Source organism: Bidens hawaiensis, unplaced genomic scaffold, assembly GCF_021521415.1.
Source record: "Bidens hawaiensis isolate Kalapana, Puna unplaced genomic scaffold, B.hawaiensis_p1.1 tig00017942_1, whole genome shotgun sequence".
In the NCBI taxonomy this organism is placed as follows: domain Eukaryota; kingdom Viridiplantae; phylum Streptophyta; class Magnoliopsida; order Asterales; family Asteraceae; genus Bidens; species Bidens hawaiensis.
Genome location: NW_027492707.1, coordinates 68365 through 84957, shown reverse-complemented (window position 1 = coordinate 84957; position 16593 = coordinate 68365). Strand labels below are relative to the sequence as shown.

General features: G+C 34.2%; 2 protein-coding genes across 3 annotated transcripts; one reads left to right on the top strand and one right to left on the bottom strand.

Moving 5' to 3' along the window:
* The first annotated feature begins 2312 nt into the window (after positions 1 to 2312).
* On the top strand, positions 2313 to 7183 carry LOC143554997 (monogalactosyldiacylglycerol synthase 2, chloroplastic-like). 2 transcript variants are annotated; one of them, XM_077044639.1, is made up of 8 exons: positions 2313 to 2687; positions 3327 to 3499; positions 3815 to 3976; positions 4067 to 4208; positions 4880 to 5104; positions 5446 to 5508; positions 5646 to 5720; positions 6759 to 7183. In XM_077044639.1, the coding sequence occupies exons 1-8, from the start codon at positions 2421 to 2423 to the stop codon at positions 7020 to 7022; spliced, it is 1371 nt and encodes a 456-aa protein (XP_076900754.1). In that variant the 5' UTR covers positions 2313 to 2420; the 3' UTR covers positions 7023 to 7183. The 2 variants fall into 2 exon arrangements, with proteins under 2 accessions (XP_076900754.1, XP_076900755.1); XM_077044640.1 differs by having other exon boundaries at positions 2585 to 2691; positions 6759 to 7181.
* Positions 7184 to 8565: 1382 nt separating this feature from the next.
* LOC143554996 (synaptotagmin-5-like) lies at positions 8566 to 16213 on the bottom strand. Its single transcript, XM_077044638.1, has 13 exons — positions 16062 to 16213; positions 14072 to 14176; positions 13931 to 13981; positions 12658 to 12778; positions 12452 to 12573; positions 12280 to 12381; positions 12138 to 12212; positions 11492 to 11571; positions 10288 to 10438; positions 9956 to 10186; positions 9602 to 9880; positions 9406 to 9519; positions 8566 to 8875 (listed from the first exon to the last, which is right to left on the bottom strand). Exons 1-13 carry the CDS (start codon positions 16164 to 16166, stop codon positions 8729 to 8731), a joined length of 1683 nt encoding a protein of 560 aa, XP_076900753.1. The 5' UTR covers positions 16167 to 16213; the 3' UTR covers positions 8566 to 8728.
* Between the last annotated feature and the right edge of the window lie 380 nt (positions 16214 to 16593).

The window sequence follows — 16593 nt, the reverse complement described above, 5'->3', positions numbered from 1 at the left end:
GTTTCAAACATGAGATCATAAAGATCTGAAGCATCGACCATCACACCCAATTCCTTATGTCATTTTAGACTAGAAGGCCACTTGTACCAACATAGTTAACTAGTATATTACCTTCTTTTAAAGGCGGTAGAAAAACTAGTATATTACTGCTTATCAAATATTCTTCTAGTTAAAAGCAATACATCGATAGTGACTTTTGCTCAACCATTTTGATCTGATTGTAAAACTTGACTGGTGATTGAATTTGTAGTTTTCGTGATTACATGATCAACTAATCATTTTGATCCCAAAAATTGGACAATGAGTGAAAAAGGAGGCAAGCATGGCCTTTCTCACTGTTTTTTCCAGTTTATTTAAAACTGGTCCGTTTATTTATGCCTAATATGTTAATATGTAATTAAATCGACACATAGATTGTAAGTGTCGTATTTCCCAATATAGCTAAGTAGTTTCTATAGTATAATCTCACCATCTCATTGAAATATTTCAGAGTATATAATATCTTAATCGGATAAAATATAAAAATCCGTAAAAACACGAATGCATTTTCTATATAAACATATAAAAAAATGAATTTCTAATTTCATGAGCTAAATAGACCAAAAATTTCCTTTGTAGACGGGAACATAACTATGATTAGATTGAAACATTGAAACTCTTCATAAAGAGTATGTAAGTTGACGGTTATAATGACCGGTATTTAGATAGTTAGATCAATGGAAAATCCTCGGTGATAAGTCATCGACGAAAACTATTACTACTTCTCAGAGCTCCCACTCATACATGCTACTACCTATGCTAATCGCCACCAATAAATAGCAACTTACTAATGATGCTATTAGTCACCAATGGATCAAGTTACTTCTGATGTTGGTTGCCACTAATGATCTAAAAACTCACTACTAATAATCAATTCTTACAATATATCATTTTCATGTGACTTTTCATCAGTTATGCAAATTCGAATAAACTTCCAATGGCTTTCCAACAAATTATCTGATAAATTTGTCCTTGACTTTCAATCTAAGTATCCAAATGATATTTGCATGGGTCGTGTCTCCTATAGTACCACCAAGGATATGCGACCCCTAGGTACCACTTGAACTCTCATGTTCGTCAATGTCTAAAATTACAATAGTCTCGAACAAATGTGTACTATATGCCTTCCAACCTGCATTGATATACGCTATAATTTTAGTTTGATGTTAATTTAGTCCATTTACCCAGAAATGATTACATTAAATCATTTCAAAACAGCTATAACTACATATGTTAGAAATCTATCAAACCTGCTAAGAATATAAAATTTTTTGCCAAATTTCAAACACACACAAACTTGAAGGACCTAATACCTAACTTCCCAAATCTAAATTATTGATCACATAGTTTGTGTCACACACACTATGATTCATATTCATTCAAAAGATTCGATTCCATTATTATTAAAACAATTTAAAAAAACCTTAAACTATTAAACAATTGCAACTAGAAAAAAAAAAAAGAAAAAAAAAACAAATAGTATTACAAAAGATCCGAATCTAAACTATGGAACATTCCACCAATAACAACAGTTTATTTCAACAACAATAAATGGTATCATTCCAGCATATAATTCGTTGTACTCCTTCTATACTTTTAACACAAAACTTAAGACTCATTTTCTTGTACTTTGTCTTGGTTTGGTCACATATATTATTTTCATTGCCGGAAAGCTTCATTTTTTCCCGGTGGGTTAAGTTCTTTAAAGGTTTTGTCAAGTGGGTTTTTGTTATTTTCTTGAAAGTAACATTTATTGATATTCAAACATGTCTTTGTTGCTTCTTTCTTGAATTAACCTTTTATTTCAAGAAACCCATTTGGTTGAATTAAAGTTGGTATTTTTTATGTTTTTGTTTCTGGGTTTGTCTTGAAATCTAAAACCTTTGAAGGGTTTTTGAATTCTTGACTAAAATTTGATACATATAGCTGTTTCTTGAAATTAATGTTTATTTCAAGAAACCCAATTGGTTGAATTAAAGTTGGTATTTTTATGTTTTTGTTTCTGGGTTTGTCTTGAAATCTAACACCTTTAAAGGGTTTTTGAATTCTTGACTAAAAATTTATCACAGAGTTGTTTTCTTGAAATTAGCCTTATATTTCAAGAAACCCAATTGGTTAAATCAAATAAAAATTCAATCTTTTTAACTTTTGGTTCATGGGTTTGTCTTAAAAAGTTAAAATTTGAAACCTTTGAAGTGTTTCTTGAAATTAACCTTTATTTTTAAGAAATCAAATTAATTAAGGATAAAAAAAATTCAATCTTTTTGTCATGGGTATGTCTTAAAAAGTTGAAATCTTCAACCTTTGAAAAGGGTTTCTTGAAATCTTGAAAAAAAAGATAGATACATATATTTGTATGTATCTATAGTTGGTAGTGGAAGATGGTGGTTACAGTGGCATCACAGAAAAGTTCATTAAAGACAGTGTTTGAAAGGGTGGGAGTGTATGGTTTTGGTGGTAGTAGTAACAGGCAGAAAAGAATAAGATATGAGATTCATGATGAAGATGACACCATGGAAATGGTCCAGCTTGGAGCTGATAGAACCAAGAATGTGCTTATTTTGATGAGTGATACTGGCGGTGGACACCGCGCATCAGCTGAGGCGATTCGGGATGCATTCAAGATGGAATATGGTGATGAATATAGGGTAGGTACATCTTTCTTGCATTTCATATACATTTTTGCACATATTTTAGTTAAGTTTTGATCCAATGTTTAGGGTTGAAATTTGCATAATGGTCATGTGATGTTCATGATAAATTACCAGTTTTTAGTTTATGAATTAAATTAAGGCCATATTTAACAATTTTTGACGCGATACGGAGAAAAAAACATGTTTTGGGTTGGCTGACGCAACCCCGTTTATTAAATAAGTTAACCCAAATACGACATGTTAAATAAGTGGTTTGACATGTTAATTTGTTTAAAAGCTTAATGTTAGATTTTAGAGAAGAAAAGTGTTGAGATTTAAAGTTAAATATTTTGGTTTTTAATTTTTTTTGTGGCTGTTAACTTATAAAAGTGAAATAAAAATGTCCTTATAAACTCTTTCATCAACTCTAAGAGCTAAATATATAAATCTAAAGAAACAAAAGCAATTAAAGCCTTAAAGGACACTAATAACAAAAAGGTCTCACTTGTGTCATGGTATATAATTGTCTAACCTGTTACTAACTCACTAGTTATTACTGGTCGACACAGAATTCGACATGAACACGACACATGAGGTATAAGTAATAGATTTCTAGTAAGCACACTCACTTGCATATATGCTCGGTTTTTGTAGATATTTGTTAAGGATGTTTGGAAGGAGTACACGGGCTGGCCATTAAACGACATGGAAAATCAATACAAGTTCATGGTTAAACACGTGCAGCTTTGGAGTGTCGCGTTTCATGGCACTTCTCCAAGATGGATACATGGTGTTTATCTTGCTGCCATTGCGGCCTTCTATGCCAAGTACATATTCAACCAAATCCCATAATTCTTTCCTTAAATTTAACAATGCTTAAGTAATCTTAAACATCATTTTTCGTATCCTGTGAGTTTATGATAACGGGTTAATTTGGTCAAATGGGTCAAATGGTCAAATGGGTCAAACGGTTAAATGTGGTCAAATGGGTCAAACGGGTCAAACGAGTGAATTTGGTCAAGGTGTATTCACATGCATAATTGTAATTATAGTAACACATTATTTTTTATAAAAAATTTTTTTATTGAAATATCATGTATGTTGGAAATTTTGTTATATAAGTTTGATCTCTTTATATGTAGGGAGGTTGAGGCGGGTTTAATGGAGTATAAACCGGATATTATCATAAGTGTTCATCCGCTAATGCAACACATACCATTATGGGTACTTAAATGGCAAGGATTACAAAAGAAAGTTATCTTTGTGACAGTTATAACAGATCTTAATACATGCCACCGGACATGGTAAAAGACATTTTTGCCCTTACTATATTAGACCTCATTACAGTATTGGATACACCTTAAAATGTTAAAAAAAAAAAATTATGTTACTAGGTTTCACCCGGGCGTCAAAAGATGTTATTGCCCTTCAGAAGAGGTGTCAAAGAGGGCTTTACTAGACCGCCTTGAACCCAACCAAGTACGAGTTTTCGGTTTGCCCATTCGACCCTCGTTTGCGCGTGCAGTCCTCAACAAGGTTACCACTTTTCCTTTAGTTTAGTAGGGTTAATATTCTATGCTTCAAATAGACGACACGCCAAAAAAGTCAACATGGTCAAAGTTACCAACACATTAACGAAAAGTATGAAACTGGACCCATTGGTTAGCAGAGTATTGGAGGGGCCCGTGAATCTTCTGGTGACAAGTTCTTGAGGTTATAAAAGAAATAATAAAATAAAATAAAATAAAATTTGACAAAACTCGATTACATATTTGTAGGGTTGTAAAAGAGTTAAGCTGCTCATCAGCTACTTGAGATCAACTCGCTAAAAGCTAGAAACGAACTGAGCTTAAACAAGCCCAAGCCTAAAAATAAGCTTGTATAAAACAAGTCGTGGTTCAGTTAACAAGCTCGATCTGGCTCGCAAGCCTATTAGTTTTATTAAACATATTAAATATACATTTATATAATATTTATTAGATATAAAGTTATGATAAAAATAACTAAATAATATTTATAAAGAAATATGGTAAAAATATTTATAGAAGGTAATAAAAAATGTATATAAATAATAAACGGTCTCGTACCTAGTCAAGCTCGGTCTCAGCTCAGCTTGGCTCGTTTGCACATTTATTTATGCAACTAGCCCCTCTTTCTATTTCTTGGGTAGTTCTGGTTTTCTTGAGGGTAATTTGGGGATTTTACAGGATGACTTACGAGTAGAGCTAGAACTCGACCCGGTATTGCCTGCAGTCTTGTTAATGGGAGGTGGTGAAGGAATGGGCCCGGTGAAGAAAACCGCAAAGGCCCTTGCAGAATCTTTATTCGATAATGAAAATGGGAAACCGTTGGGACAAATGGTAGTTATATGTGGCCGAAACAAAGCTTTGGCTTCTTCACTCCAGTCTTTAGAGTGGCAAATTCCTGTTAAGGTAGAGAAGATTTAAATTTTGCTAGAGTTTACCATTTTGACCCGCTCACAAATGAACGAGTCGATTCGAGTTAAACTTGTTTGTAATGGTTCAATTATAAAATTGCCAAAATAAATATTTTAAACCATAAAAACTCATTTTATTAAAAAAATCGTAGTATTATTTAAATAGTATAAATTTTGTGATTATACATAGTTTTCTTCAAATAAAATTTTGACCCGTTACCCGACCCACTTTTTTGGCACCTCTATTATCTTGGTTTGAAAACAAAAATAATAATAATATTAATAATAATAATAATAAATAAATAAATAAACTTTGTTTTTTTTTGTTTATCATAGGTTAGAGGATTTGAGACACAGATGCAGAAATGGATGGGTGCTTGTGACTGCATTATTACAAAGGTATGATATTTAAAAAAATGATTTTTTGGAATATTAGTTATGCAAAAAGTGCTCCTTAAGAATTTGCAACTTTTCAGTTTGTCTTGGATTTTAATCTTAAAAGATTTTCTATAATTAATTTTGATTGGATTTTGTAGGCGGGGCCGGGCACGATTGCCGAGGCGTTGATCAGAGGGCTTCCTATCATCCTCAATGACTATATTCCAGGACAAGTATGTAAATTCCACTTTTAAATGTTGTAAGAGTTTTATTATGGGCGAGTCTGGTGGGTTGGGTAACGAGTCAAAACAGTTTCTCTTAAAACTTAACAGATAATTAATGTTTTCAATATGGTTAAAACTTAAAAAGACTGTATTGTCACAATGATAATGTAAAATTGAAATAAAACGACTTTGGATGATTTTTGACCCGTGTGAGTCACTTGACCCTTTCAATTCGTTTCCATCCTACTTGACCCCGTTTGACTCGCTCGACTGTTAAACCCATTTCCATTTTATCCAACAGACTTGCGTTATTGTGTCTCACTTGACCCGTTTGGCTCAACCCGTATCCATTTCAACCTGTTTGACTCACTTGACCCGTTTGACTTAACTTGTATCCATTTCAACATATTTTACTCACTTGACCTGTTTGACTCAACCCATATCCATTTCAACCTGTTTGGCTCATTTGGCCCGTTTGACTCACATGACCTGTTTGAATCAACCCGTATCCATTTCATCCTGTTTGACTCACTTGACCATGTTTGACTCAGCTCGTATCCATTTCAACCTGTTTGACTCATTTGACCCGTTTAACTCAACCCGTATCCATTTTAACCTGTTTTGACTTTTGACTCACTTCACCTATTTGACTCAACTCTTTCCATTTCAACCTGTTTGACTCACTTGACTTGTTCAACCCGTTAGAAGAAAAGTATAACAGAAATGTGTTGCTTTATTTTGACTCACTTGACCCGTTTGACTCAACCCGTTTCCATTTCAACCTGTTTGACTCACTTGAACCGTTTAACCCGTTTCTAGTTTAACTAACAGACTTGTTTTGTTTTGACTCAGTTGACTCATTTGACCCATTTGACTTACCTCACCCATTCAACCCGTTCCATTTTAACCAACAGACTTGCTTTATTTTGACGCATTTGACTCACTTGACCCGTTTGACCCACTCAACACGTTATAGAAAAAAAGTATAACTAAATGACTAATTTTATTATTATTATTATTATTATTATTATTATTTTGGGTCAACAGGAAAAAGGAAACGTCCCATACGTGGTGGACAATGGCGCGGGCGTGTTCATCCGAAGCCCAAAAGAAACAGCCCGAACAGTGGCGGGATGGTTCACCACCAACTCAGATGAGCTCAAGAAAATGTCTCAAAACAGTCTCAAGTTGGCTCAACCGGAGGCTGTTTTCGACATCATAAGGGACATTCATGACTTGGCTAGTCAGCGTGGGGCCCTCGCTGACGTGCCGTACTCATTAACGTCATCGTTTACAAACTTGTTTCAGTAATAAGATGTACATGTTATATATATGTAGAATATGATTGATTAATTAGCTATCATTTTTTGAGCTTGGTGACAAGCTTTTGTGTGTGGCAAATTGTAAGTTTAAAGGTTGTGGATTAATTAGGGTGTTTTAGGACTTTAAGAATTTGTGTGCTACTTATTAAGTTATTTTAGTTTGATTGTAGTTGTACAAAATGTAAAAAGAATGTTGTTTAATTGATGATCATTGATTGGTTTGTTTATCATGAAAACTTTCGTAGAAAGAGCTTCAACAACAACAAACCTTCACAAACTGTCACGTCAGTTCTATATCAGATACTAACATTTTCTAAAAAATCTCCAATTATTCCACAACAACCCCATTAAAATAACATATAATGTATGAATATAATAATCTATATGTGTATGTGAGAAAGAGTTGTCCCGCCTTACTCGTCTACCACTAGTTTTCAGGAACAAACCTTGGTCCACGAACTTTGCTTCACAACAAGGAAGTTTGTAACCATCTGGTCCGCTATACACCACGTAGATCCAGACCTAGGGTTCCATATCCCATTGTAGATGCTCTTAGAAACTCTATTTCTTTTCATTTATTCTTTAGTAAGTTGGGTATAGATACTTTTGAAACAGTGTTCCATTAAAAAAATCAAGAGATCGAGCTTGTTACCAAGTCATTCTTATTTTTATATAAGATTTTTTAAAGCAAACTATACTGCTCTTAAATTACACAATTTTCTTAAACTATCACAATAACTAAGGATTAAACCTGTGATCTCCCATCAAAAGGCATACGCCTCTACCACAGCTACAAACGATAAAACGCGTATACCGTACAACAAAATAGGTGGCATGCCATAAAGAAGGATATACTGTTTATAAATCACGAAAGCATTCATATAAAACAATGAGACAGTATATCATTTTCTAATAAACTATTGGAGTTTTTCACACAGTTTGCAGGATATACACGTGTTTATTTCCTTCGCATTTGATACTTTTGAACTATTGGTTTTCTAGCACCTGTGGCTGTAGAGCTACTCAGTTGTGAACAAGGCATGAATGATAATGTCATGACTCACGTTCTTAGAATATTATTTTAAATTGACTTAGTTTTGCTATTCAAAAAGGCTAGCAGCAAAACTTGTTGCCCGTTTGCCTTTTGTATTGTTGTAAACACTATTTTTTTTTCTTTTTTGGAACGGCGAAATTCATTAAAACAACTAACAGGGCGCTAGAAACTGAACAACAAAATGATAATTACAGTCCTTCCAAATCAATTTTTAAAAAATGACCAAGAAAGCTTAACGATTTTACGTTTTCCACCGGCAAAACAGGTTTGAGACACTAGCCAAAGTGTGTTGAAAGTTGACTTCGTTCCTGGCCTTCCAAATGCATCAACCGTGAAAATGATGGACTACTTTTTAATGGAATAAAATGATTAAATCCCTGAGTGGAATAGTAAGATTGAAAAAGATAATTTTTTCTCTCATTGCTCATTGTTGAGTTTAGATTCAAGGTTTGTAAAAAAAAACTACAAAAGATACAAAAAATATAATAATAATCCCAAAATCCTACCACTTGAAAAATGCATGTCCTTATTATCTTCCAAGTCTAAACCGATAATCTTTGTTTTTTACAACAATTTCACAAAGATTATTTACATCATGTATACCCATCACCGGTTCAGATGTCGGGATGATGTTAACGATGCTAAGAATCTCGGTAAATTGGTTGTGGCATCCACTTGAGGTTCAAATTGAGCTTCCCGGATTTAGCACCATCGAGCGGAAAACAGTCTTTGTATTCACCTTCTAGTATCACCCTTGTCAGTGTCAAAATGCATCTTCCCATGTAATCCTGCATATTAACGGTTTTTCGATATAAGAAACCGATTTTTTAACATACTTCCCATCATAAAGTGGCTAAATAAGCTATTTTTGGCACATGCCCATAAAACATATTTTACTCCATACTAACGGGTCTAAATCGTAAATATATTTCAAGTTTATACCTTTTTGACAAGATTTTATACTTTGAACCAAATGCGAACATATCCAACGGTAAAAACAAAAAATAATTCTGATAATGATAGAAGAATAACAAACACATGGAAGAACGTTAAGCCGTTAACAGTCATTATAGAGGTGACATTTTGACCCATTCATTTACTAAATTCGACGCATGAAACCTCCTAAATCCTTTTATACAAAAAGCCGAGCCATTATCGAAATAATATATTCTGTAATCATATGAGATAGATTATACTTCGATCAACCAACCCTCAACAAAAATACCAGTTTTGACATGTTTCCAACCACCGACCCGCCCATTTTGCCATCTATAGATCATTATGAATAAAATTATCTTTTGACTGAAGAAAAATATACCTTCCCGAATGTATCATGGTCATATACTTCAACAACAAGCATATCATGCAACCCATCCTCCACTACAAAGTCGAACGTCTGATTCCAAACCGGGTTCAAATTCTCGTTCACAACCTACAAATAAATAATGATAAATCACTTAAAATAAATATATAACAATAATCACAAATGAACTCGTTAAAGGAATAAAGAGTACACGAGTACTGTTTTTCATCCCGGTTTTTTTCATAGTAAGTACAACAAAAGGATCAGCCTTTCCCAAAAGATCTGTAGGCGGTAAGTCTTCAGCAGATATCACAGTAACCGAAAGCACTCCTCGTATTATTACTGTTCTTTTTTTATTAACCAATTCGCCGTTTTCAGTTTCACCACTTTTTAGAACCTTTTCTAGTGATGTCATAGTGAAGTTAGATGTAAACGGGTTCGTGAAGCTGTTTTCCATCCCGTATGGGCAATAAAGCAGCTCCAAGTGCACCTTTACAAAATAAATCATCAAAATAAGAAAATAATGTAAATGCCATCACATAGATAACTATCGATATTTGCGTACTTTCCCACGATCTTTATTATCTCTTTGCAGTTCCAAATCTTTGACCAGTTTTATCCAAACATCTTTGACTTTTCCGGGCTCGAGTTGACTCAGTTGTAGTTGACCACACCCGAGAAGCTCAGCAGCTTGAAGCCCTTCATCATCATATATTTTAACTGTCAAGTGTTGTGTGGAAACATCTTCAACTATAAACTCAAAATGCTCGTTCCAAATCGGATTCAAGTCGTTGTTCTGAAGAAAAAGTAACAAAAACGAAGTTTAATAACTGTTTAAACTTTAAAGATCGAATAAACAATCAAAATCTGAGAAAAGAGAGAAGAGTTTTTACTTACAATAACTTTACTAGTTTTCATTCGGTTACGCAAGGGACGGATGTATAGTTCTGCAAAAGGGTCGGATTTGCCAATAATGTCTTTGTTTGTTAAACCATGAGCTTGAACGAGTTTCACCTCTAATGTTCCCACAGGCTTTAGTTCAAGGTCGCTAATGATAAAGAAAAATATTGATCAGATAAACTAAGCATGTATTTGTTTTATTCTTCTACTAATAAACTATTTTGTTAACTTCGGTTACAGGTGGCAAATGGCTAAATTCATTAACATATCATTTATGTTTGTTTAAGTCCGTCTGTTTACGTGTGTTTATACTCATTTAAACTTTTTAGACTCGTTACAATTTAATTTACTTTTATTGATGTTCACGCTTACTTATGATTGGTGTGTTCGCTCGGGTATGTTCATAACTTCATATATGCTTAGTTATGTTTGCGTTCGTGAACCATTTGTAATGATAACAAACAAACATAAACTAATAAGAACACGCTCAATTCTTAACGAACGAACACGAACAAGAAGACCTCGTTCATTTAATTGTTCGTGTTCGATCGTGTTTGGTTAAAGTTAAAAGAACGAACACGAACATGCCTCGTTCCTGTTCATTCGGTATGTTTACAGGCCTAGTCGCGTAGATTGACCTAAAACACTTTTTGCAAGTAATTTTTAACTTTTAATTTTCAATAAGAGAACTTTTTGAATAAAATGAATAAAAAGTTTATGTATTGGTATAGATTTTGGACTTTTGACACTTAACCTATTTGAACCGTTTGCTTTCAAGCTATCTTTCATTTGACTCGTTAACTGAAACATAATGTTAGGTATCAAATCATACACAGACACACACACACACAATTATCAAAGAACAAAGGAACACGAGAGATTTGCGTGGTTCGGTCAAACTGACCTACACGGGACAACTGGGGTCATTCTTTATTGAGTGATAATAATTTACAAGTACAAGAGATATATTTATAGGTTAGCTAATTAGGGTTTAACACTTTGTCAATCTTGCTAAACAAAAAAACTAACAAACTGGATTTGGGCTATCAGGGCTAGCCAGGCCCGTCTATGGCTTTTCTCTATTTTCGGCTATACCATTAATGGGCTGGGCTGAAGACTACATATCTCCAACACATAACCCATGTGAACCCATTCATAAGTAAACGGGTCAAAATAGCCACATGTAAGATTGCATACGTACCTGTAATCTCTAGGCAAAATCGGAATAACTTTACGAACGGGCCAAGTGATTGAATCCTCAACAGCATCACGTATAGTACTCTGCATAAAGAAGAAAACCTTTACTAATCGCATATACGTGTTATACAGTTGAAACATGCAAATTTTAAACATGTAAACGAACCAAACGAAAAGAGCATGTTTTCGCTTAGCTTTAACCGAACAAATGATCAAACACGAACAATTAAACAACCAGGTTTTCTTCTTCGTATTCGTTTGTTTTCATGTCCGTTTGTTAACAGTATAAATGAACACTTCACGAATGTAAATGAACGAACATAACAAAACATATATTAAAGAGCATAACCAAGCTAAAACCAGTTAAAAGTTATGTGGAAAACAATGTATTGGTCCAAAAAGTTATTAAAACTAAACAGTAAACAATGGTGTAACGGGCCAAACAATTATAAATGAATATATTAACGAACATAAACGAATTAACTTGAACAAACGTAAACTAACAAACATAAATGAATGAACGAGTCATGTGTTCATGTTCGTTCGTTTATTAAATAAACGAACCATGCATCTGATATTAGCATCATACAATAAACATGGAATATTATATATATATATATAGAGAGAGAGAGAGAGAGATATTTTCACACCTCAAGGGCATCGGCAACACCAGGAATAGCAGAAATGTCACCACCAACTACTTTCAGTGTAAAATCCATTTGTTTCTACAAAAATCAAACAGAAAATGAATGTATAACTAAATTAACAGATTAAAAAAGAAAAGGGGTATACCTTGTGTCTCAAAGAAAATGATACAGCTCCAAAACAAGGAAACTCGGGAACAAGAGGCTTAAAAATCAACCTAAAAACCCCAGTAAATGCAATATTCTTCACCTATAGAAAATAATTAAAGGATTAGTTGTCATACGCATGTACATTATAAATGAAAATAATTAAACTGTACCTGCACAGGCAATCCAACTCCAAGTCGTGTCTTGATATCAAGTATTATACTCGGGTTTCCATCCCAATTCATCTCTAGTTCCATAGTTATTCCTTCATCTCCACCTTCAATTATAGAAACACCTAGAAAAACATAACCAATTAGAATTCAAATATGCATGAAATCATCTTATAATAGTAATAGCTGATGAAATAATTTATCCTAACCTGTAAATTGTGGCGCAACTGTGCCAAGGGTAAACTTGGAAAATGACAGAGAAGACAACACCATTGGTCTATATTGTTCAAGAGTTGGCTCCACACTAGCCTTTATAAGTTCAGATGCGGCCTACAAGAAGACAATCCAAAATCACATAATAAGCAGCATGCCAAATAATCAGTTTTCAAAAGAAACTCGTACGCTAAATTGCACCAAGTTTTATTATCTGATTCTGAATATTCACCATTAAAAATGTACATCCAATTTACACAGTCATTACACAACCATAATGTGTTGCTCATAAATTATGATAATGTAATTGTGAAGGAGCTTGGTTTTAAAATGTTGTTAGGAGCGCATAATGCACAATGCGCTGATGAGATCGCATCAGGTGGAGCGAAACGCTGCAATTCCATGATGCAAAGATGATGCGCTCTAAATTGCATAATGCATGATGCGGTCTGATGCGCACATTTCTGATTCTGAGTTAAAGTGAGTTCCTACATAGGTTACTTGTACCTCATCCATAGACTGCTTGTACACATCTTATTTTTGCTATACAAAACTTCGACTTCTTTGGTGGTATTATAGCTTTCTGTACTTTACGCATAGACTGCTTGTACACATAGATGAAAGACTTATTTTGGCCATACATAAAACTTCAGCTTCTGTGGTGGCATTATAGCTTCTTTTTTAATTTATTTAATTTAAAACTCTTATTATTTTAGTGTCTAAAAGCTAAAAAGTTAAAACTATAATCTATAAATAATGTTTAGTATTTCAATTATAACAAACACATCGGAGCGCATCGCGCATTTAAAACCAAGTTTAGGGGTAAAATGAGTAGTTATCAAAGGGTAGAGTAAAATTACTTATATACCCTGATTTTACCACTGGTTTACAAAATACATCTTTAAACAATCAAAATTACTTATATTAGTTTCTATTTTTAATCTTATATAACTATATAAGTTTTCTGTCTTTTTGTAGTTTAAAGTTATGGATATCAATGACACTAGTCAATACTAATACATACTGGTCATTCACAGGTTGACATGGTCAACCCTTACAACAAACATGTTTGTATATTAACCCACCAAAATTACTGAATCGGGTTTGATTATATGAACCCACCAACCCCCAAAAACAACACGAATTGCCAGTCTAAACCAAACTAATATCTTATTCCCCTGTCATTTTACAGCTGATTATTTAAATTAAAAGAACACTACACAACAAAAGCATAAATTGACCACCGAATAGTGAAGACAATCAACTGACCTCGTCAACATAAGGCCAGATCTTTGTAAGATGGGCATTAAGCCAGTTCAACTAAAATAAAAAACAAAAAACAAAATCAGTCCACAAAAAAATATTCAGCATGAAGTGAAAACAAATAACCATGAAAATAAATAAACTCACCTTCTGTCTCTGTGAGAAAACAACCCAAGACGGGTAGTATTCAGGAGCAAGCAACTTTTTTGAATCTTCAACCGTCATTCTTGCAAAAGCCGCAATCGTTGTCGCCTACATTACATAATTTAACACAAATTTAATTCCATCCAAAATATACAGATTACATAATTACAGATTACACATGTGAAGGAGTGTTGTAAACGTTGCGGATCGCGATTAGTCACGAGTAATTGCTAATCGGTATGCTGCCAATTCGATTTCATCTAATCGACCAACAAATCGGTAGTCGGTCAAATCCGGCCCAAATCATTCAACATCGGTCAAATTTCAGTCAAAATCGTTCAGATTTCGGTCAAAATTGGTCAAAATCTTTGAAGTAATTTATAAATATAAATTACACTTACGAATCCAAACTGATTAATACGTTTGAAAAATTATGTATAAAATTCTAAAAAACTTCGTATGTACATATATATTTGAAAAGTTACATATAAAATTCCTATCCGATTAATCCCTATTAGTCACTAGCCAGTACCCCACTGCCCAACTAGCGCCTAGCGAGGTCTACGGCACTTGAAGTGTGCTTTTTAGCACGTAATAGCACATTGTGTATGTGTGTATCTTAACATAACTTTAGCATACTGCATACCTACATCTAAACTTTTAGGTTACTCATACAATCACGCAATCATACAACTACTATCTAGTGGAGAATGATGATTTCAGCACCTCCAACATGTTTTATGGCACAAATTCAGGAATATGACAATACGCACATTGTGTGTATATATATTAGCATGGCTACATCTATCTTTAGAGGTTAATCATACAACCAGGCATTCATACAAGTACTAATTAGGGTAAAATGATGACGTCAACACCTCCATATATATTAAATTTGTATATATATATATATAATAACAAATATATATGTACATGTGAGAGTGATGTGACACCAGGCCCCACCACTCCCGTCCGTCTGCTCGTTTGAAGCCCCAAGCAGCCAAACCCCACCCACAAACGACCCCCACAACACCCTAGTTTGCCACCTCCTCACTTGTCCCATGCCACAATCAACAAACGAGCATCCACGAACCCTGAGTTGTGGATGCTCTTGGCATAAATGTAGCATACACACATCTAATTTTAGAGGCCAATCATACAATTACTAACTAGGGTAAAATGATGACGTCAACACCTCCAATTGCCTCTTTTACATACAATATTCAACACTTCTAAATCTAAACACACATCATATTGCACAAAACCTACGCTGAAGCTAGTAAAATTAACCTCTTAATTCGAAGCTCGATTAAACTAGATTAAACTACAAACTTACACAAATGCAACTTCATAAAATCAAATCAATTCAATTTACTGATTTAGTTCATTAACGCTTAAGAAGCATATTTCCCGGCTCAGCCGTGGCATGTAAATTCTCAAGGATGCCACTGACCCGTTTAATGGTATTCTCATGACCCGACCCTATGGTAAATAACCGGGCTAACCTGGTTTATGCAAAGAGAAAATGGTCAGACCCGTGAGAACCCACCCGGACCCGTTTAATGATATTCTTAGGACCTGGGAACTGACCCTGTTGTAAAAAAACCGAATTCGGGTCTCGCTAACCCAGTTTATGCAAAGAGACCCGTCTAATGGTATTCTCAGGACCCGGTACCCGACCCTACTGTAAATAACTGGGTCTGATCGGTTCGGGTCTAACCCAAAGAGAAAATTGTCAGACCCGACCCGGGAATCAACCCCATTTGTAAATAACCGGGTCGGGTCTTACCGGTCTCACTATGTTTATGGTCATCCCCACCCCTACTAAGTAGGGTAAAAAACGATGACGTCAGCACCTCCAGTTATGCCTCTTTACATACAATTTAACAGTTGATAAACAGACACATAATAATAATAATAATAATAATAATAATATCATATAGTGCGTAAAACTTACGCTGAAGCTAGCAAAATTAATTAACTGAAAACTTACGAGTGCAGAACGACGCGTAGATCTCGCATTCTCCGACTTGACGAACAAAACTATAAGTCCGATCCCGACCAATAGTCCGATCACCAGTCCGGCAACGAACGACATTCCGATCAAATTTCAAAAGCAGCAGCAACAATAAATATATTATTATTTGAAGCTTCTTCAATCTTCAAATCAAAGGCAGAATTAGTCCGTACAAGAGAAAGCTTTGTATGTAACAGTTTGTGTGTAGAGAGGAAAAGCGGCGACGGGTTGATTTGTAAATTAAGCCAAGATTTTGGGGCAAAAGAAAATTATAAGACTTTTTGTGTAAACTTGTCTTAGATTTTCTTTGTCAGAATTAAATTCATAAAAAATAAATTTGTTTAATCAAATATAATATAATAAAATAATTAAAACAATATTTATTCGGCCTGTAAAACTCAAGTGTTAATAAGACCGAGCGTTGTTGGTAAAACCCCAAGCGTTTGTAAAACTCGAACGCTACGACAATGAGTCGACACGAAATTGGTAGCATCGAATACGTTCGTTA

What these genes read in the sequence shown, in the direction of transcription:
- LOC143554997 (XM_077044639.1), top strand. Translation starts at nt 2,421, where the DNA reads ATGGTGGTTACAGTGGCATCACAGAAAAGTTCATTAAAGACAGTGTTT. An exon ending in ATTGCGGCCTTCTATGCCAA is followed by an intron (nt 3,500 to 3,814) that starts GTACATATTCAA and finishes CTTTATATGTAG; the next exon opens with GGAGGTTGAGGCGGGTTTAA. An exon ending in GTGACTGCATTATTACAAAG is followed by an intron (nt 5,509 to 5,645) that starts GTATGATATTTA and finishes TGGATTTTGTAG; the next exon opens with GCGGGGCCGGGCACGATTGC.
- LOC143554996 (XM_077044638.1), bottom strand. Translation starts at nt 16,166, where the DNA reads ATGTCGTTCGTTGCCGGACTGGTGATCGGACTATTGGTCGGGATCGGA. An exon ending in CATTTTCTTTGAGACACAAG is followed by an intron (nt 12,213 to 12,279) that starts GTATACCCCTTT and finishes TGATTTTTGTAG; the next exon opens with AAACAAATGGATTTTACACT. An exon ending in TGAAAACTAGTAAAGTTATT is followed by an intron (nt 10,187 to 10,287) that starts GTAAGTAAAAAC and finishes CTTTTTCTTCAG; the next exon opens with AACAACGACTTGAATCCGAT.